Raw genomic sequence first — 23262 nt, forward strand, 5'->3', positions numbered from 1 at the left:
TCCCAGTTTAATTATCTTAACTGACATATATCATTGTTTCCTTGATGTACTGTATTTTAACCGAAACCACAATCTTTTTTTCTAAACCTGACCTTCTTGGGTCCTGCCGTTCATGTGGATGTTACTTTGACGCCTACCACCTACCTGAACATGGTTGCAGACCAAGTCCACCCCTTCATGGAAACAGTATTCCCTAATGGCAGTGGCCTCTTCCAGCAGTATAATGCGCCCTGCCACACTGCAGACATGGTTCAGCAATGGTTTGAGGAACATGATAAGTTCAAGGTGTTGATTTGGCCTCCAGATTCCCCAGATCTCAATCCAATGGAGCATCTGTGGGATGTGCTGGACAAACAAGTCTGATCCATGGAGGCCCCACCTCGTGACTTACAGGACTTAAAGGATCTGCTGCTCACGTCTTGGTGCCAGATACCTCAGCACACCTTCAGAGGTGTAGTGGAGTCCATGCCTCGACGGGTCAGGGCTGTTTTGGCAGCAAAATGGGACCTATACAATGTAAGGCAGGTGGTGATAATGTTATGGCTGGTATTTTTTTATGTACCTCCGCCCATTTCAATTCAGTCACAGGTTTTACTGCTGTACAGCCTTTCTATGTATGACCAGTAGGGCTTAGAGGCTAATCTTAGCTAATGCAACATAACCAACATTACTGAGTCACTCACCTACTTCTTGTGCTTCCCACTATTACTAGCCTATACTATACATTACGGCTTTCACAATCCTCACAAAATTCTTAGTTTTGGTCCTTCACAAACCTGGTCTCACAGAAATGCGTGACATGACAGCAACCTCAGCGCATTATTATATGGTGGTGCTCAAATGATGTGCGGGTACCATGGAAACAATGCCAATGCAAAATGCAGGTGGTAGAAGAGAAAAGGTGTCGGTTTTCTTTGATTTAGGCACCAAAAATACTCTCAAGTTTAGAAGAAAGATGGTAAAAAATACAAATTTACACAAAGAAAGTTACACACAGTTACACAACAAAAACTGAAGAAGTCAACATTGATTTTGGGTCTCACACAGGGCTGAAACTCCTGTGTAAAAGTTCTTTGTTGGTGTGACCCATCCACTGACTCCGACCCCATCCCAAAAATGGTTTTCATTGAAGTTACTCACATGGCGGCCATTTTCCCTGCAGTGTCGTTGAGCTGTGTTCAAGGTTGCAAGACAAATGAAAACCGGCTATCCAAATCCTTCTCGATTGATCAGCAACTAAATAAGACGATGGATAGTGAAAATCCAGGAGATTTAACTATATATCCAGTAAAACCAAATAAACACCAACGTTAGCATTCAGCTATGTTAGCATAATTGTTAGCAAAGCATTATCCCTAGCTAACTAGTGGTGGGTAGTAACATACACGGACATGTGTATGTGAAGCGGACAGCTGCACTCTGTATGACGACGTCACTGTCTAATCCTTTAGCAGATGCCTGCGACGTCTCTGCTGCTCGCGAGTTTACTTCACAGAGGAACACTCGCTCAGATGATTTCTAGTGAATAAGCTAACGCAACCAACCACTGCTAAGTTAATCATCATCAGTGTAGTCTGCAAGCAGCAGTTAGCACCTTATCAACAGCTAACCACAGAACATAAAGGAGAAGAGGTGCACAGAAACTGAGGCAACGGTTTGGATTAGGGGAGAGTGGGGCAAGGTGAGCCGCCTCATGTTTCTGGGCAAATGTGCACCCTGTTTGTCATTTAAGCTACATTCATGAAACACCAACCATTTCTTTCCAGTTTCCAGGCCAGTTTTTTACGTATTACTTTCTTACTCTTACTCAGGTAGTTATTTCTTTTTTTCTTTTTCTTTTTTTAGATTATTTTTTTGGCCTTTGGCTTTATTTGTAGGACAGCTGAAGATAGACAGGAAATGTTGGGAGTAGAGAGTGGGGGATGACATGCACCAAATGATCGGCAGACCGGGAGTCGAACCTGCGATCAGTGCAACGAGGACTGTAGCGTCTGTACACGGGGCGCCTGCTCTACCGACTGAGCTAAACAACATCAATAGTTATTTCTATAGCTACTTTTACTGCTACTTGAGTAAATACAATTATTTTGGTTACTCTACCCACGGATGTAACTAACATTACCGTCAAAGAGGTAGTTGCTTAATGCTAATGTTTCCTGTTGTCTTAAAGCAGCTTTTCTGTCACCATACATGTTTGACCTTAAAATATGTCCCTCTGGTTTTTTACTCTGTTGTCTTTCATGAACAAAGCAGTTAAACATCATGACAGCATTTGAACTTCCTGCCCTAAATGTGTGACGTGAAAGGAAAAAAATCTGCTCTGTGAACATGGTGTGTCATTTCTGGCGTACTGAAATAATCTGTAAACTAGACCCAGAATAAGAAAAATGATTCTAAGCTTAATCCAAAAGGCGACTGGACTTGGTTGAAGTTTGTTGAAGACGTAGACAAATGATGTTAATGTTTCTCTAAATAGACAGAGAGGCAATCTAAGTTAATTACAGGCATTGGAATTAAGTGTGTAAATGATGTTGGCACAGCACACTGCACTTACAGACGTGCTTTCCCCCTTCATCTCCAGATAATTTAACCACTTTAACATGAGGTATAATAAGTGAAATCTTCTGAGACTGTGATGTTTCTCAGAAAACTGCTGCGTGTCGCTCTCACATCTGCCGTGTTTTGAAGCCGCTGTCTCGAGAGTCCTGACGGGAACGAGTGCTGGGATCTGTCTGTAACCTTCAGCACAGCTTCTGAGAATCTTAAGTCCTCTGTCGGTTTGTGTCCTTACTCCTTGAAATGACGCCTTGGAATATATTTTCATTTCAGAGAGGCGTCCTCTTGTTGCCTGTAGTGACAGTCGTGCAGTATTTAAATCATCCTGCGAGGGCAGAATGGAAAGGTCAAGATAATGTGGGGTTATACTGCTTGAACAATGATCTATTCGCTCCTGAATCAATATACGGACTGCCTCAGACTAACACTGTGTGCTTAACAACATAATGTTGTTGCTATGCACTGCCAAGGGAACCAGAGTCACCAAGTGTCCCTATGAAAGGGGCTTTTAAGGTTTGATTTAAACAACATCAGTTATATTGACTGCATGGATTTTATTGACTGATCCTCTAAAGGGGAGGTCTGGTGCTTAGCGGCTCGTTCCACTGGGTACGTGTTTGATTAAAATGGACCCGTTGATCCTATTTTAACACCTTTACACAGAGGTACCTAATTAAAATATATCAAGTACTCTTCCACAAGCTTTTGACTTACTGTTACTTCTTTGAGTATTTCTAATATATTAGCCTTTCTGGAAGTCTCTCTCTATATTTTTCCCCCATGTTTTTTGTTGTGTAAGTGATTAAAAGGTTAAAAAAGTGTATGAACTGGTTCAGTAGATTGTTTTAGCCGGCAGCCACAACGCAGCTGTAGTGGCTACAATGTAATCCTTTGGGGCAAATGCACCCAATCAAAGTATGCAAATAAGAGAAAATACAGACCTTCTTTGTTAAAGTAAGATTCTGTTTTTTGAATAAGTAAAAGTAAAGTTCAGAAAAAGTTATTTCATTTTTGTCTTCAAAGCCACCAAACTCCATTTGCAAAAACAGAAATTTTACCTCACAGAGCACAGGAGATGCTGGTCTTCCACTGCCTCTACTTTGTTTATGTTGCTGTGTGACTGTGGTGGTTTAAATGATTAGTTCGGATCTAACCAAATATTTCCAAGATGGCGCCGTGGGGTGGCTGCCTCTGTGTATTGGTGCACATTGTTTTGGAAAAGGGCAGACTGCAGCGTATCATCTGCTCTGCAGAGAGAGTGGTTGGCTGCAGCCTGCCATCTCTCCAGGACCCTGAGGCGTGCAGGTTAGATAGTGCCCGGACACAGTGTCTTTGAGACCCTCCCCTCTGGCGCCTCACGACACAGGAACAGTTTCTCTCTGCTGCCAGCCTCATCAATAAGGCCTGGACACAGCCCACGCCCCCATGACACGGACTGTCATCCTCACCTAACATCACATTAATGTTAAGTCTTTAATTAATGAGCTGCATTAACACACACTGGACTACATACTGTATGTTTACATTGCACAGTTTTTTTCTATACTGTTAAACATTTGCACTACCATCATCTTGCACAAACCTGCATACCTGTACAGCTCTTTAATTACACCTGGCGTACATATGTTGTATTATATTACTTTTTTATATCTTATTCTACCTAAGTTCACTGACAGTAGGAGTACTACTGTTAAATAGCTTTTTACTTTTTAATCTACTTATGCGTTTATTGTTCTGCAGCTGAACACCAAGAAAAATTCCTTGTATGTGTGAACCTGCTTGGCAATAATCTTGATTCTGATTTGTGAAACACACAATAACATACAAAAAACATAACGGACTAAGGCAGAGGTAGAAAAGCAACTCCTTGCAGCTTTGAACAACTACACATGCAAGAGGATCTAAGGGACTGTACTGGTTTGTGCACTGGGAGCATCTTGGTAGTGAAGTTAAATTACACTGGGTTGTCCATGTTATAAAGGCTGCTTGAAGCCACGCATGCACACATTAAAGTATAAGCCCTTATATCCTGATAATTTAACTTTGTAGAACACAGGAGTTGCAGGTGAACTGCTGCCTTGATCGGTCTGTTTGTTTGTGTTTGTGAAGACCAGCAACGCTGTTGTGAATGAAATCTGCTGACTTTAAATAGAGCACAGGGTTTAACTCTGTGGATCATTTCAGACACTAAGAATAACAATCTGAGTCGAAGAACTTTTCTCGACACATTTTGATGTTGCACATTTACCCCAAGGATTACTTTGCAGCCTTTACAGCCTGTATGAGCTGAAAGGATCTACTAGGGAAAATTCCTAAACTCCTCTAACCTACATATCGTAAAGACTTAAAATAGCTTCCTATTCCCAGTTATAGAATTAAACCACAAGTCACTTTTATAAGAGCTCCACTTGCTCCTGAGAATATGTGTGTGATTTAGCAGAGGAACCAAACTGTTTTCCTGGTTTGATCATTTTTAATTAAGTATGGATAATAAAACTTCATCTGCCATTGCAAACAATGTGTATGTACATGCTGTATGCATGTACCCATTTGTCAGTTTATGTACAGTCTGAGGGGATCAGTGTTTGATCGGTGGTTTATATTTTGCCTCAGTGTTTTGTGACGGTATGAATCATACTCTGGGAGTAGGAGGCTCTGTTTTAGCATCTCTCATTTTAGAATGAAATTCCTCATTTGACATCTCTCACTTGCCAAAGCCAGAGACCTCGCTGGAAAAACAGAGAGCAGAAAGAAAGAGAAAGAATCCAGCCTCCGTGGAGGAGATGCTTGTTTCCATGGCGATGTTGAGCATGTGCTTGTGTGTATGATGACCTCACGCATGCATATTCTCCTCGCCAGCCTCTTCTGCTGCCAGGATGCAGACAGTGTGTCTGCCTCCACGCAGCACATGGTGCAGTCACATGTCAGGCTCTGGATTAAAGGAGGACGTTGTGTTCGAAACGTGAGAAATCCACGGGACAAAGTTAGCAGCCCAAGTTTAGAGAAGATTTTAATCATTCTGACAGCCGAGAGCTCAGGTTTCCTCCTGTCTTTGAACACTGTTCTCAGTGCAGGTGATGGGATTTCACAGAATTTTAGGAGCTCTTCTTTAGACAGAGACAAAGGGGGAGTTTGATCAGTTCTCACCACGCTCCACACATTCATCACATTTAATAGTGGTTTACAGCTGATTAATGAATGCATTCATTTTGCCAGGAACCAGACTATTCCCCTCTTTTCTGACTTCTCCTGCATAGGAAACATTAACGAATCAGGAAGGAGTTAAAATACCAGGTCCTCCTTTGACCTGCTATTTTACTGAAGGTTTCAAAGAAGCCATGAAATTGAATTCTAGGAATCCTGTGCTGAACATACTGAGAGCAGTTTTTAACTGGTTAGGACATTAATTCATAAAGAGCCTCTATTTAACCTGGTGGACGCTCATTGACATCATTAGTTCTTTCCATATACTGCAGTTATTTTTAATGTCTGTTGACACTGCTAACAGGTCGGTGTCAGATGAGGAGAGCATGCTGCAGAGACAGACTTTGTTTACATTTACCACATAAAGCTTCACAGGATGAGATGATTTGTCAGAAATCAAGACTTAAACATGTCGAGGACGAGCTCAGCAATGAGATGAGACGTACTGCTTTTGTCTACAGGGGGCGCCAACATCGACACAACATGAAAGTGCCTCACAGGAGCGTCTCCATCTGCTCCCATTGTAGATAGGCGCTGCCATTTTGTGATGGTGACGTCATTTGGAGCCAGAGTCTGCGCAGTAGAGATCGGCGGGAGACGCCGTCGTAGCAACTTCCACTCACCAAAACACACACTTAACTTACCGAAAACACAGCAAGGATCCCGCACGCCGGCGTGTTTAACAGCAGAACAGCTTCTTGTGTTGGTCTGAGGTTAACGTTCACAGGTATGGAAACTTCACTGACTGTAGTGATTATTTTAGTTACGTTTCCTCTCACGGATCGTCCTCCACTCTGCTAATCCAGAACTGATCAGCTTTTGCTGACAGAGCTGTCAATCATCCTTTTTTACAGCATCAAATAACTAATTAAAAATAAACTTGTCAGAAAAATGAACACTTGGACATAAATCAGCGTGATAAGAACTAACTATAATGACAGAAACCATGTTTGAGAAAAATGTATTTGGTGTGTATTTTGATTTTATAGTTTGACTCATGTCCCATCTGTTAACATGGAGGAGGCGGGCTTTATGACCTATACTGCAGCCAGTCAGCAGGGGGAGATAGAGAGGGTTTGGCTTCACTTTTAGGGAGCTGTCATGTCGGCCATGTTTTTATACAGTCTATAGTCCCTGCCTGCAGATTCTACTATGTAGCATCTGTAAATAGAGATTAGTGTGAAGTTTATGCTATCCAACACCTTCAGCAAGAACTGAAATGAGTAAATACCAGGGACAATGATCTAATGGAAAACACTTCCCAAGAGAGGAGGGTGTTATGCCAGCAGATGTGTTTACATTGTTCAGTTCATGGCACAGTTTAAACAGTACTGTGTGTATCTTAGATGTTACCTGTGTTTGATCTAAATTTAGAGTTCAAATGTTGAAAAATGTCAGGTCTTTTTTTGGCCCTCAAACTGGATCAAAATATTCCTCTCTGTGTTTCTGTAATATTACTTCAGTGTTTGGTGCCCTCCAGTGGTAGAAAGGAGAACAACACACTGTCAGACAAATCCTTTGTGTAAAAATAGAAGTGTTGTACCTTAAACTGCCGCGAGAGAGAGATAAACAACTCTGACGGTCTGAGAGGTTTCCATATTACTCGCATATTAAACCATATTCTCAACATTTAATCTGTTTGTCATTGTCATAAAGTCCTCTTGTGGGAACTACAGATAATAAAATCCTTTCTACTTATAATCTTCAGGTTCACTTCATATTTTCAGGTATGTCTCACGGATCATCAGTAGACTCTGGATCTCTGGGCACCTCCAGCACTTCTCTTACAAGCTGAATTTAACCTGCTTTCACCTGCACGGTTAATTACTCTTGTTGTTCTTCCATCTTCTGTGTGTTTGTGAGCTTTAAGTCATAATGTGGAAACAACATGGACGCTGCAAAGAAGATGTGATGTATTTTACTGCTCAGAACTAATCTGGCTCGCTCTAACAGGACACTGATAAACGATTAAGACCTTTTACCATGATACAAATTCAACGAAAGAGTTTATACGGGGTCGTATGTGTGACCCAACTTTACTGAATATTCTGAGAGCAAATTAATACAAGGTAAGAAGTGAGTTCAGCTTTCAAGGAGCACATACTTGCTTGTTCTGGTGCTTTGACATTAACACAAGGGCATTTTACTAAGCAGAGTCAGAAACTCCAGAATAAACAGGTTGTTTCAAAGTCCTGCTACAGACACTATAAAAACTGAATGATATAAACAACCATCTTGGAAGCTCTCAGCTATCGTCTCTTGAGGATTTAGCCTCCGGGGGCGACGACAAGTATTGTGTTGTTTCCCATGAAGCCAACAAATAAGTGCTGCTGGCCAAGACTTCCTCGTCTGTCGGCTGTCCTGGATATTTACACCCTAACAAGCAACTCTTCTTTTCCTTCTTCTTACGAGAACAGAGTTGGATTTGAGAGACGAGGCAACAATTGTTAACTGCACTCATATGTCGCTATGTGTTGATGAAGATGCTAAAAAGTGTTAAATCTTCTACCTACAAATTCTGCGTCATCTACAGACGTGTTTATAGAGGTTAAAGACACAGTACAACAATGAATCAATAATTAATAACAACAAATGAGGAAGAGGAGGGCTTTAATGAATGCATGAAAATCAGAACCTCATTGAGGATTTTCATGTTATTAGTTTTACAGGGAAACATTCCACACAGGAATTTTACTTCATAATTTAGAATTGTGTCCACGAGGATAAATCACAAAAATACAGTCTTAACAGCTGATCGAGCAGAGTCAAAAGTATTGAACATGTGAGACCATAAAAACATTCATCACAGATCAGTTCATTCACTCCTCACATCTTCTCAGCGTTCACTCCTCTGTGGCCGTCTTCTTCTGCGACAGCACCAGATCTTTGACTTGAGGAGTCAGGTTCAAGAGCTGCGTGCGGACGCTCCCTCCCTCCTCGTCCTCCTCCTCTTTGTCGGCCTCGCCCCCCGCCTCCTCCTGCTTCCTGTTCTGACTCTGGCTCACCAGCTGCTTCACCACCAGGCTCTGGTACGAGGACAGCAGCTGCTGCTGCTCCTGCAACGACACACACGAACATTTCAGCAGTTCAATTCACCAAACAAACGCTCTCTTAAACTGCAGGCGGCAGATGGAGAAAACCCACAGCTGCCATGTTTGAGGAATGGATGTAAACAATCCTGAGATGAAGAAGTGTGTTGCCAACATTTGCTGAAGCAGTTAGACCACACCGAAGCACAAATAAAACCCCCCCCACTGTGGCTGACTAAAAGATGGTCTTTATGAAAATAAACACCTGTTCCTGGATCACAACTAAGGCGGCTTCACAGGAAATGTTACTGGACAAAATCTTCTCGATGAACAAGTGATGAAGTGTTGATCAAAACTTTAGACATAAAACTGTCCAGCAGCAAAAAATGCTGAATCAGTATCCTCTGAATTGTTTCTCTTTGACTCTATCTGAATCGAGCTCTCAGTGTTTTAAATAAACTTAAATAATAATAAATGTAAGCTGAGAATGCAGGAACATGATGGTTGGTGGCTTCATTTAAGGACTGGGTCAGATTAGGTAGACACACCTGACTCAGAGTGACACCTCCCCGTCATTTTAAACTTTGGCATTAAATGGAACATGTGGATCTGAAGTTATTAGACAACCCAGCTGGGCAAAGTTAGCTGCATCTCAGCATGTTGCCTCTGAAGCCACGTCCAAGAAAGTGTCGAGAAACACCGATTTTTTGTGTGAAACTAATTTATTGCTCTGTGTACAATGATGCACCAAAAAAACTAGCTTCCATACATATGTAGGGTTGTGACGGTACTGATTTTTTCTAAGCGCGGTGAAACGATAACGCTCCCCTTTCGGTTTGGTTATCCGCCGCCCCAGCCCGCTGCCAGATGTTTTGCTTATTTAACTACAGCAGTAGTTTCAGATGGCAAAACATCATCGACATGAGTGAACACAGCATGAGCGGTGGAAACGCAAGTTTATTAACCACTACTAAGTTCATATCCTAAATTGTTGAAATGAAATCCGTAGTGACGGGCTGGTTGTTGTTGTAGCGGCTAAACAAGCGTGTTGGGAGACTGCACACAGGCTCGTCTGAGCCGATTAGATGTGCAGAACAGCAGTGCTCCGAGAGCAAGTTGTCTTTTGCTGATTACTGTGATTTTAGTTTGTTGTTCACAATGTAGCTTTCTGTATGCAAAGGTGAGGTGTTTCCCTGGGACGCATGGATAGTGAGTTCAATGCGTCCTTTTCGATTTTAATGCGCCAGAAACGCAGGACGCATACCCAGCAACATCACTGGATCCATATTTAAAAATAAACAAGCAGTGATGACGGTCAGTGGGTGCCCCCTGCTGTTGCTGTCACTTAACTGGAGTATTGCTGTCATGCAGTTACCGTGACAGTCCTAAAGCTACGATTGCAAAATGTGAGTTGGGTCTTTTTGACTTTTGATTTGAAAGGGGAAGATTTTAGGAGCAGCCCTGGCTCTGATATACACAAGACTGCCAAACATACCAATGAAGCATCACATTAGCCTCAGCTAAGCTTTAGAATTGACTCTGAACGAGAAGCGTCCCCCATCACTGACATTAATCCAGTAAGAAAGGGATCTCTACACGGCCAGAAAGTACAAGTTTGTGAGTATTATCTGAGGGCAGACTAGAGAAAGCCTGGACCAGGGCAGCAGCAAGTATGTGAACACACTCCAGCTTTTATAACAATATAGTGATCAGCAAACACGGCTTTTAATGGAATAACTGACTGCGTCTTCTACAACTCTGTCAGCCACTGAGGGTCAGACATACCGTGGGTATTCGGCCTGTGAGAGTGCCGATGATCTGGGGCACGCAGCGCCCGGGAGCGTGCAGCATGCTGTGGGTGCTGGCCTGAAACAGCAGCACGCTGGTCAGGTGGAGGACCAGAGCCGGATCCTCCGTCTCCTTCAGCTGCTCGGTGAGAGCCTGGCGGTGCACGAACAGGGCCTGTCTGGATCACACACATTCACACACCTCCAAATGTTTTTTCTGGATTTGAACTAAAAACAGAAACACTTAAAGTAGAAAGAAAAACATCCAAAAACCTGGATACTGCGATTACCTCTCCTTTTTCTTGTCCACCTTCTTCAGCATGAAGCCGCACACCTCCGCACAGCTCTCGATGTGGGTCAGAAAGTCTTCAATCGTCTGTGAACAAAGAGTGAACAAGTTTCCCTCACTGTGTTACCGCAGCGACCAGCGGATGATGTAACAGACAGGAAACACACTCACTTTGCCGTTCAGGCAGTTGTGCAGCTTCATGAGAGGTCCTTTGGTCTCCTCCGACAGTTTGCCCAAAATCTTCACTCTGACCTGAGGCAACACATCAGAGAGCAGCGTGATGAAGTCTGGACTCTAACAAGTCCCTCAGAGCGTTTCAGACACCGAGCCCTAATTAACTCTAACGTGATTTAAAGTGATCTCCGCTCGCCTGAGGGGAGACAGACACAGAGCAGCAGCTCTCTCTCACCTCGGTGGTGATGCTGCTGGGATTCTCCACAGACATCATCAGGTCAGCGGCCAGGAAGTTCACCAGGATGTTGGTGACGTCCGAGCACAGGGTCTTCAGGACGTGCTTGGAAATGTGGACCTGAGTTTCATCTGCAGGACAAAAGAATTTCCATCAGGTTACCTGTGAGATTCGGCTTTTCTCTTCTTTATTTACAGACTTGAGGAGGAGCTAAAGCGTGCTGCGAGTTTATTCCTAGTTATAAAACAGACTTATTTTAATATTGATGCCTCTATATGTCCCAGCTTATTTTTAAGGCCTGTCATCGCTGCCTGCAGCTCCTGAATCCTCATGGGAGAAACAGCTCACAGACCAAAAGAGCATTCTTCTACATTTTCTTTAAATATGACCATGCACGCACAAACAGGAGAGGATCAGCAAAGACACACGACGTGGTGCTTTGTCATCAAAGGCCGCCAAATCACCATGAAATGACAGTTTCATCGCAGCTGCTTGTAGTAATAAAAAACATCTTTAAACTTGTGGAAATCATGTTTTGAACTATTTGCCTATTTGCCAACTTCTCATCAGTCCTGCGCAACCGGAATGTTTTCAGGGAGTTAATCAGTCGGCTGTGGGCGTGTTTATTGAATCTTTCACAGTGGTTAAACAACAAACTAACACGCCTACATCCGTACAGCCCTGCAGGAAGGTACAGGGTTAAGTTTTATAGGCCGAAGTCGACAGTGTGTGTCTGTTTGCTTCGCCCTCCGTCACACCTGGAGCTCTTACACAGCAGCGACACAGCGGACTGTTCTCATTCACAGAGCGGCACATGAAGACGTTTTGTGAAGTCCCTTTCACGTTTCACAAGATGCAAAAGTTATGATAGAGGGGCGACATGACAGCTCCCTAAATGTGAAGCCAAACCCTCTCTATCGCCCCCTGCTGACTGGCTGCAGTATGGGTCATAAAGCCCGCCTCCTCCATGTTAACAGATGGGACATGAGTCAAACTATAAAATCAAAATACACGTCAAATACATTTTTCTCAAACATGGTTTCTGTCATTATAGTTAGTTCTTATCATGCTGATTTATGTCCAAGTGTTCATTTTTCTGACAAGTTTATTTTTAATTAGTTATTTGATGCTGTAAAAATGATGATTGACAGCTCTGTTGACAAATACGGCTCCTGCAGCCGATCTGTTCCCAATTAGCAGAGTGGAGGACAAATGGTGAGAGGAGACGTAACTAAAACAATCACTACAGTCATTGAAGTTTCCATACCCGTGAACGTTAACCTCAGACCAACACAAGAAGCTGTTCTGCTGTTAAACACGCCGGCGTGCGGATCCTTGCTGTTGTTTCGGTAAGTTTGTGAGTTTTGTAAGTGTGTGTTTGGGTTAGTGAAGTGGCTACGGCGGCTTCACCCGCCAATCTCTACTGAGCAGTCTCTGGCTCCAAATTACTTCACCATCGCAAGATGGCAGCGCCTATTACGGGGGCTATATTGGCTTGTCTTCTTCTGTACATGTCTTCTATAACTTCTTCTATACCAGCACTGTGTGCAGGAAAAAACTAAAAACAAGATAATCCAATTTTGGCACCTGAGACTAAGACCTAAGTGTTTTGCTGTCGTGGTATAGAAACAGGTATCTAGTATCCTTTTCTTTTTACTAGTATCGCATCAAAGTTTAAACTTCTGGTATCATGCCAACCCTCGGTGCATTAACCCAAAAGGATGACTCTGCAGCTTTCACAGCCCATCTCACTGCTGAGGTACCACTGCACCTTACTGTGATAACTGGATCAGGACTTACCTGAGAAGAACTTGGTCCCCTTCTCGAAGAGCCGGATGTTGTTGTACAGGTTGGTGATCTCCTCCTGCAGGTCCTTCATGCTCTTCTTCTTGTTTCCCCCTGACGGAGAGCTGGTGGAGGACATGAACACGGCCCGCAGCACCTCCTGATAGGACTTATTCAGAGGCCTGCAGACATACGGACAGTGACTGAATTAACTTCCTGTTCTCAGAGTTTCAGCAGAGAATCTGACTGCAGACAGACACCTTCATGTTACCTGACTAAATGCTCCGCCAGCTCAGAGAGGATCTCTTCGGGGCAGTCGCTCACTCTCTCCTCTAAAACAGCTACGATCTCCTCCTGAGCCATAAAGGGGGCCGCAGTCTGTTTGCTGCGATCTTGGCAAAGGTAAAACACAAGCTAATTAGTCTCACAGGGATACTACAGTTATCAAGTAAAAAAGCTTAACAACCCAGGGGAGAGATTTCCAGCCTACCAGCCATTACGCTCTTGTTACTGTAAAACACCTCGCTGAGCAGAGTTAATGTGCATATAGAGTCACTGCGTCCCTGTGAAGATAAAAAGGCTTTGAGGCTGTGACTTTACTTTGCTGTGAAGGTCCGGTGTCCTCGTCGCTGTCCTCGTCTTTCCTCCCTTTCTTCTTGGTTTTACGGATCCGGATCTCTCTGGCGTTTCCTCCTCCGCCGGATTTCACGCTGCCGCTGCCCTCTGGGAGACAAACAGAGAATAGATGATTTAAAATCCAAAATATTTCAGTCTTTCAAGTATCACTGGTACGCATGTGAGGCTCAGCGCCCTCGTGACGGGAGGCTGAGTGCAGACATTTAAAACCTCAGAATTAAGGGGCTTTCACATCAGGGACCCGGGCCTGGATCTGAGTACACTTGAGCCCAAAGTCCGGTTCGTTTCATTAGTGTGAACATTTGAAAAGGTGTTCTCGAGTACGCTTCATGTGTACTCAGGTACGGTACAGATCAGGTGTGAAGGCTAACGTACCAAACCACAGAAGTGGACTGCTTTTTGTAACGTCTCCTCAGAAATCTGTGTATGCGCGCAGCACCGCTGATCTCATCCTCCTTTTCTACACTGGAACGACAACATAAACAATGTTCCGTAGTTGATGATACGCATCTTCTTCTTCTCCTTGTTTTTGAGGTGCATTATCGCCACCTTCTGCTTCAGAGTCCTACCACAAGTGTAATCGGGTACGGAACCAAATTACTAATGTGAAAGCTGACCAGAGTTCCTACACAGAAGCTAAGCGCCGCTGCAGACGGGGTCAGGAGTACCACGTACTTTAGCCACTTAAACTGAAATGTTCGTTTATATGTAGGACTCGTTTACGTGTACGCTGTATTTTTTGAAATCATTTCGTCGTTTCCATTATATCGTATTTTCTTTTATTTGTTGTCTCTTCTACAAACCGCTGACACAAACAGCTGATCTGATACCGTGTGCTGCGTGCATAGGTATACAGGGCCGTTGTGCAGAGTGAGACACAGTACCGAGGGAAAGAGCTGTCTGACGTCAACATGAAGCGATGACAAATAACTAAAATACAGTGTGCATAATGAGTCTGACGTTTGACTGCTTGTTTTGCAGTTTTTCTGTTCCATTGAGTTGAATTATTTCAAATCATGCAAGAAAGTCAAAAGGCATACGAGCATTGACCTCCTCCTGGCATCCACAAGCTCCATCAGTAGAGGTCAAACGAGGGTGTTGTGTTGTCTTCTCAACAGACCAGATAAAGCATGAGTGCAGACTTTTATCAATATGCATTTTGATGTAGTTATTTCAGCATCCTTTCACCTAGTTTATCACAGTTCAGTCAAAGCAAAGCCTGTTTATTTTGGATCTAAGACTGTAGGGGACTGTCGCTCACAGAGACAGAAGGACAGGCCTGCAGGTAAAATGGGACACAGGTATTTGGTGTCCAGCTGAGAAATCTTGGTACTACACCTGAACTAGTTGATATGGTCATCATACTGGACACTCAAATATTAGTAATAGTAGAAGAAATGGTAATAAAGGTAATCCAGACAGCTCCTGGAGAAGGTGGAATTAACAGAGCTAGACATGGCTCAGAACGATGAGGATATAAACCCAGGTACAATATTTGTTGTATTAAACCACTGCAAATAAACACAAAGGATCATGTTGTCAGACTTCTCCAAGAAACGTAAGGGAAAATATTGACATCTGTCTGAGGCAGACAAACAGTGGCAAAATTGGTCATAAAGTGTGCAATAGATTTTACAGTGTGTGTGTGTGTGTGTGTGTGTGTGTGTGTGTGTGTGTGTGTGTGTGTGTGTCTGTGTGTGTGTGTGTGTGTGTGTGTGTGTTTTGTGTTGGGGTTAGGTGAGCTGAACTAACTTACCTGTGGCCTTCTTCCTGCGCTCTGCTTCTCTCTTCTCCTTCTTCGAAGGTGCCGAGCTCTCTGTCAGCACGGACGCCTGCTTCAGATCGTCTTCAGATATCAGAAACACGGGGTTGTTCTTCACTTCCTGAGAGCCACATCATGAGAAACACAGACAGCGTACCTTTAAGACTTTTACACTTGATTTGGACGTCTTACTGACCGACTCTGCACAGGACGCTGTACCTTCTGAGCCTTCTGCTGCATGGCTTCATCAAACACAGAGAGGCAGTTACCGATGAACTTCTCACTGACGACCACTGTCCCTCCCAGCACTCTGGCTGACGTCTGCACGTTCGTGTTTCTCATTGCCTGGTTTATCAATATCCCCACGTCCTCCTCTGAAAGGCAGCTGGGCAGAATTGGCTGTAACACAACGAGAGAGTTACAAACACAAGTATTTTTACCAGAACTAGTGATTCATGTAATCACAGGATGGAGCCGCGTGGGCACCTGAATGTCAGTCCACGTGGAGGAGCTGACGGCTTCCTCCACAGACGCCTCCACCTGGTCCACCAGAGTCTGACCCACACAGGCGGCTCGGAGGAACAGCAGCTTGTTGGACTTGAAACGCTTCTTGATGTAGCTGGGGGGGTCGGGGATCCCCAGTCTGACCAGTGCATCAAACTCTGCAGGAGGAACACTTCATCAGTCACATTCAGGGTCTAACAAACACACACGCCACACTGCTGCTCTGACCACAGGTTCACACATGCTGATCCAGCTGCTGTTCATTGTTTAATCTCTGATCCCATCTGCTACAGTCTGAGACGATATATCCTCTGGGATCACCGGTGAACTATGAAGTATTCTAATGAGTTGTATTATATCATTTTGTATTGTATTTTAAGGCGATTTTTCAACCACATACACACTCAGAAAAGGGAGGCTGAAAAAGGAAAAAGGAAATAGCAGAAGTATTAAATAATAACAATAAATGAATGTGGCCGTACCTAAATATCCGTTCTGCTGGAGGAAGGAGTCCACCCAGGCGTTCTGTGTTTTGGCGTAAATGTCGGGGATGTAAACCGCTTTGTCCTGCCGACCTCCAACCACGCTTCCTTTCAGGCGTCCGGTGTTCACCAACTCCTCCAGGACAGCTGCATTAAGGGTGCATAGTGAAGTCAAGTATTCAAGTAATGCACGTACAATTATGAGGCACTTGTACAGCAGAGATTTTATACGACCTTTACCCATTATGTGCTACTAATATATTTCTCTTTTACCCCACTTACATCATCTGACAGCTTCTTTAATCAAATGTAAACAGATGGTTAATTTAACTGATAATATCTCTGTACTCACACCTAAGATATAATAAGACTTTTACTCTTTACATTGAATTAAAGGATCTGAGAACTCTGTCCACAACTAACTGCTGGCAAACACAAAAGCCATCACAATATGAATCAGTGTGTCATAACTCTCCAAAGTGTTTCCTTACAGTAGAGAAGATGCTCCTGGAAGCCGAACACTCCGATCATGCTGCTGACAGGTGTTGGTCTGCAGAATGAAGGTAAACAGGAGAGCATTTTGAGTCTATATAACAAAACAATGTGATTGAGAAGCTTTGGGCGTCATGCACGATCTGTTTCCCCTAAATCTCTGTTACGTCCTTTCTGAGGTAAGCCTTTACAAGAACACCTGTTCAGGAGGAGGTGGATGCATTTGAGTCGGGCTGCACAAGTAATCCAATATTAATCCCAAACACAATTTTGTCTTCCCCCAATGAAATAAATATCAAATCGTGCGCTCCCTAAACTAACAGCCGCTCCCCCAGGGGGCGATGGAGAGGTTTGGGCTTCACTTTTGGGGCAGCTGGCACGTCATGTCATGAGTGCCGACCTTGCAGCGGCAGTTTGAAGTGGAAGACTAAACAACAGAGACGGTCGGAGGAACAAAAGTCAAATGATTTTAAGTCTTAGTTTGATTTAAAATTTGTACATGAGCTGGAATGCAGTACAATAAAAAAGGTCCTAAATTAATAACGTATGATTAATATTAATATGATTAATGATCTCAACATTGATCAAAATCATTGCAATTATCATTTTGGACATAATCGTGCAGAAACAAGAGAGAGATTATCAGCAGGGTTGACATTGCAAAAATGCTGTTGTTCTGCTCCGTCTGAGGACAAATCTCAATCACCAGGTAAAAAGACTTTCACACTGCAGTGCTTTGAGTCTGGCTGTAATCTGTCAGCACACAAAGACGAGTAAAGACGAAAGGTTTGACAAATAACATATAACAAATAACAAAGAGTCGGTCTGGACCTGCTCTTTTGTAAAGTGTCTCGAGATAACTCTGGTTATGATGATTTGGCGCTATACAAATAACATTTGATTGATTGATTGATTGATAAATGATACGTAGATCTTTCAAACTAAACCTCACATCAGAATACAAGCATCTAGATTATATCTAGATTTATTACTTAAAGAAAGGTTTTAAACCAAACTGTTGACTTGTATGTTACATTCTTACCAAGTATTGTTTTATGTTGCCGGGCTTTCCAGGCAAAACTTGCCTTTCCCTATTTTTCCTCCAAGTCAGACAGTTCCCAAAATAAGATGAAACTGGTCCCCCCATATTTTAATTAATTTTATATTATTTTATCATGTAGTCTGTGTAGCCTTGATAACTACATCACTGCATGACTTCAGGTTTGGCTATTTTTGTTGCCTATTTATGACATTTATGCAGGATATTTTCTTTCAAGTTAGTTTGGTCTCAGATGTCCAGATTTGGTTCAGTTGCGAGGCACCTGATGCAGAGCTGTTACAGATGTGACACACAGGTTTCAAGGCAGCTGTGCTTTGGATGATGATGATGATCAAGCTCGCTCTGGCACATTTATGTTCCAACAATTTCCAGATCATTCTTTGAGATCTGAAGAACTTTCTGAGTTCTTATCTCTGCTCACCTTGTGATGGCGCTGAAAAGCCCTCGTATCCTGGCTTTGTGACGAGCAACAAAAGCAGGTGTAAATATGACCCCCCTGTTGTACTGGTCCATTTCTCCTTGGATAAGCTTCCCGAGACGCTTTGACAGCTCCTGAGGTACAATAAAAAGAAGACTGTATAAATAGAAATATGACACATTTTATGTGAGAGTTTTTCTGTGATAAACACGTGCAGGTACAGATGGAAAGGTGTGGCTCACCTCAGATAAGAAATCTCCGGGGAGGTCGTAGCTTTTACACAGTTCTGCAATACTGATCAGACCAGCCTCCTGCAGTTTGTCATTCACCTCCTCGGCCAAACGGTCCAGGTAATTGCTGCACAAGACACAATCAATGTATTTTACACAGACTAAATATATGTTCTCAGCTATTATATTGAGCTTTTTGCAGAAGTGTCAAAGAAAATGTCCTAAAGGGGGATTATGGAATATCAAAACCTCTGCCCTATTTCTATATGTTTTGATGACTGACAGGAGCAAAAAGTTTGGGAATTGTTCCAGTAGATTGTATGTAATCCAAAAGTGCATCCAGTAAAAGTTCCTGTTACTCCACTCACAGACTCAGATTGTTATTCTAAGTGTCTGACAGCATCACAGAAAGGATCCCTACAGAGACAGACCTTTTGTTAAAGAGGAAAACAGCTGTTACCATCGCATACTTCACAGTCACCAGACCCTATAGACAGAAACAGTAATTTTACCTTGTAGTACAGGGCTATTCAACTACAACAGCAGGTGGGCCACATAGGATGATCACAGGGGGGTCGCGGGCCACACAGAATATTTTGTCAATAAATGGCTTCAAATAGATTTCAAACAATAATAAAATAAACTAATGATGCTATATTCCTTCTCCATCGCATTATAAATAAACAATAATTATCTGTGTTTATGACTTGGTCAGCTTTGGTCCATTTAGAGACATTTTGAAGCTGCTTGTTTGCTAATAGTTGGCTAATGGGACCTTTTCTGTAAATTGCCTGTGAATAGTTCACATTGAGGTGCAGGATGGGTGAAATGTATATATTAAAAATATTTTAAAGTATGCATAAACTCCTATATATTATTTCACAGTATTAAACCTTCTTAATTATTAACTATATTTTTGTTCATTCCTGACTAACTTTAATCTGCTCCCCTTTCTCCAGTTCTCTGATCCCCAACCACACGCACCTCTCCTGCCTTCACACACACAGAGTGCCCCGCCTCTCTATGTTTCTCCCCTGTGTGTGTCCGCTCTGACTTTCTCCATCAGCTGTACGTTTCATGAAGTCACCTAAAAACACAACTCTTTTTCCACCCGCAGTCTGTTTCACAGCAGCAGGTGACTTGCGTGTGGAGGACGTTTGTTGATATTTACCAGACGTATTGAAACGAGCGGAACCAACGTGGTAGTGTTAACGAATGACATCAGATACAACCAGCTGCACTCAGATATGTAGGCATTAGTAGGCATTTAAAAGAAGAGGTCCCACAACAATCCTCTCCCGTGTGTGCGTAATAATAGTGTTCGCAGCAGAGCGTGTGTGTCTGTCATAATGAACAGGAGCAGGAGGGGCAGCGCGAGCGGAGAGTGTAAGCTATAATACGATCGCAGGTGGCGTCTTCTCTTGAAAAAAACTACGAAAAATGAAATTGATCAAATGCTAAAATGGGTCGTCAATAATACTTGGCAGCTGTTAATGTACCTGGGTGGACCATCTATGTAAAGACTGCGTGGGTTACACTGGAGGTTCATCACCTTTGTAATATTTATCATATTGCAGACACCAGCTGGATGTGAAGGCAGCTTCTCGCGGGGCAGAGAAAAGTTAAAAAGGGACGGATCTGGCCCGCGGGCCACCAGTTGGGTAGCCCTGTTGTAGTACATGGTAGTTACTTGTCTACCACTGCCTCGATTAAGCAGTTTGTCTGCTAAACAAATATTGTGGTGGATCTGATCTAACTTCTAAAACACACAATAACACAAACAAACTAAGTGATAGAGGCAGCGGTAGACCAGCAACTAGTATTTGTTCTGCAAGGAAGTCTGCAGCCATTACAGCCCATCTGCTACGGGTCAAGCCCATGACCCTGAAATATGTTAAAATCCCAGGGTTTAAATATACAGGAAAGGCTTTGGAAAACTATGGTCTTTCAAAGACACCTCTATGGTTGTAAAAGTAAATGTAATCTCTATTTTTTTAACAGCCCAAATGCCTTTTTACAGCAAAGTTCAGGACAGGCCCCTTCAGTCTTATGAACAGACTGACAGACTAACACTGCCTCTGGCTCAAGCAGTAAAGTAAAAAGTGTCATCATACTCACTCATCAATAAGTTGTCCCAGTACAATTTGAACCCCTTTATCAGATTTAGCAATGTCATTTGCTCTACTTTCCACATGGACCCAATCCACGTTGATAATCTGAAAGGGAGAAGATCAACACATCAGTCAAAGGAAGTTTTAATAAACTACTTCTGATTACAGGAACTCTGTGTTTCTGGTTGTTGGCACTGGACACAAGACACAGTTGGTCAGAGAAATATTTCATAATTCAACTTGTAGATACACACCTGCTGGAGGTCCACAATGTTGATCCGCCCTGTGAAACAGAATGACAGGATTACTTAACTGACAACATCCAGTGTAGTACTTTGATCTAATACAAAGTAGAGGAGTAGTAGATCATTATTAGGGACAATTGAGAGGTCTTTTTAGCTAGCTTTGTAACGGCATTATTGGAAGTTGTGTGTCACGTTTAATTGCCTGTTAAACTGACCTCCATGGACGTAGAGTTCATCTCGGATCTCCCTGCTGATCTGTGCAGGAGTGATGTACTCCTTTCCATCCAGTGTGTGCACCACATCCAGCTTCTTGTCCTGCACCAGCTTTGATATAATTTCAATACAATTCCTCTCCGATAACCTGCGAAAACATTTACAAAAGTGTCACAACTGTGCTTATTCTCTTCTTATTAATGAAAGCTGTTGGCATAAATGACAAATTCACATCTAACGGCACTACTTTTGAATGAAAGTTCAATGTTAGCTAGCATTAGCTTTGCTGCTAACAGCTGCTTGTAGCGTAAGGTGCGGTTACCTTTGCACTGATTCAGCAAACTGTGCTCTCTGGAAATCAGCAGCGAGCCGTCGGATTTCCTCCCAGTCTGCCGCCATTATTAAAGTGTATGTGTTTGCAATTACAGTCCGCTGTCAGTACTTCTGTTAACCATCCACTGTCAAGAAGTAACTGTTCTGCTTGCTTGCTAACTAGACAGCAGCTCTCTGCTTAGCCACACGTCAACATACAGTGACGTAGAACGGAGAGCCACAAGGACCACATTTCCTCCCTCAGCTTTGGCGAACTGAGTTTAGCAGATCCCATCGGACTCCATACATGTGACACCTATCTGAGTTCCTAGGTTTTCATATAAGCAATACTGCAACATTAATGCTAATACAGCTTATTTTTTATTCTTAGATCCCATTTCCCAGTAGTTAAAATATATAGCTTATAATTTACATATTTTTGATTAATTATTCTATTTTTGGTTTTCTATACATCTTCTTTTGACATTTGAGTTTTTATTTATTTAATTTAATTAACTACCCACAAAAAGTAAATATACAGGAGTATTGTAGAAGTATTCACAATCATCTGAAAAGAATAAGAAAGAAAAACTATCCTAAACTTCAAGGTAGCCACTCCTGCGCATCATTTTGTGATACTGAATATGCATACGTGCATAATGCATGTTTTTCATTTATTTGTTTTTCTTCTTTCTTTTAATTTAGAAATGCTTACATTTGTATTCTAGAGTAGGAGCAACTGTAAAACACTAAAGTATGTCTGACTGAGAAGCCTCTCCATCAGAGAAAGTCAGAAAGATCTTCTTAAAAGGTATAAAGGAGGAGAATATGACATTTTACATACAAAGAGAAATAAAACAAATCCAACACATTATCTCAATTAAACATGATGTTTTTATTTCTCAATATTTTTGTCCAAAAAAACAACAGGTATTCATTTGCTGAATAACAGAATTGAGGAAGTTAAGGAAATAATTGGAGAAAACATATAGCACCAAATAAATGAAGGAAGCACTTTATTATGAACTGTATAAACATCACAAAGACGAAAGCTAGATGAGGATTAAAGTATCAATATTCATATTCACCATATTTAACAATTCTATATAAAATTCAAGATTCAAGATAATCATTGTCACTCCGGTTATACAAGTACAACTGTGTGAAATTCTTTAGCCGGGGGCTCCATTTAAAAAAGGGTACATATTAAATATAAAAGACATAAAATATATATAACAAAATAATGAAGCAGTACTTAAAATAAGGTAATTTGAGGGGGGGAAAGAAAATGTAAATTTAGAGCTAAATATATACATCTAAGGTAAATATATATGTTGTATATATTTAAATTTGGGTTGATATAAAAAGAGAACTTAAACAAAGTATGTGTTACAAAGAGAAACCAAAGAATTTGAATTTTACTTTTAAAAACGCAGTAGATGACTTTTCTGTGTGTTTTGTTGTGGTGTAATTTCCCTCTCTCCTGTGTGCACTTCAGGGGCGGCTCTCTCCCTCAGTGATGGCAGGTGATTGAGCTCACCTGTGTCTACTGGACAATCAACGGCCGGAGTATAAAGAGCAGCAGAGAGGAGACGGCTGGGGGCCATCCGGCTGTGTGTGTGTGTGTGTGTGTGACGGCTCGGCGCACTAGTGCTCAATCCTTCTGTGGAAAAGTGTTTTTTCCTTAACGTTGATAGAAACTTTTCTTATGTATGTTTTCCTTCGTGTGTTAATAAAT

At 42.3% G+C, this 23262-nt stretch overlaps 1 protein-coding gene across 1 annotated transcript; it reads right to left on the bottom strand.

Moving 5' to 3' along the window:
- Positions 1 to 8353: 8353 nt before the first annotated feature.
- ufl1 (UFM1-specific ligase 1) lies at positions 8354 to 21727 on the bottom strand. The gene is made up of 19 exons (XM_069657771.1): positions 21535 to 21727; positions 21215 to 21360; positions 21009 to 21037; positions 20762 to 20859; positions 18656 to 18770; positions 18417 to 18547; positions 16935 to 16993; positions 16444 to 16590; positions 15944 to 16119; positions 15677 to 15856; positions 15452 to 15578; positions 13660 to 13782; positions 13331 to 13451; positions 13075 to 13241; positions 11275 to 11405; positions 11037 to 11117; positions 10867 to 10952; positions 10575 to 10755; positions 8354 to 8816 (listed from the first exon to the last, which is right to left on the bottom strand). Exons 1-19 carry the CDS (start codon positions 21609 to 21611, stop codon positions 8604 to 8606), a joined length of 2388 nt encoding a protein of 795 aa, XP_069513872.1. The 5' UTR covers positions 21612 to 21727; the 3' UTR covers positions 8354 to 8603.
- Positions 21728 to 23262: the final 1535 nt, after the last annotated feature.

The sequence above is a fragment of the Semicossyphus pulcher genome, unplaced genomic scaffold (assembly GCF_022749685.1).
Source record: "Semicossyphus pulcher isolate SPU_LCO1_2020_fin unplaced genomic scaffold, fSemPul1.0.p SCAF_11, whole genome shotgun sequence".
Classification (NCBI taxonomy): Eukaryota; Metazoa; Chordata; class Actinopteri; order Labriformes; family Labridae; genus Semicossyphus; species Semicossyphus pulcher.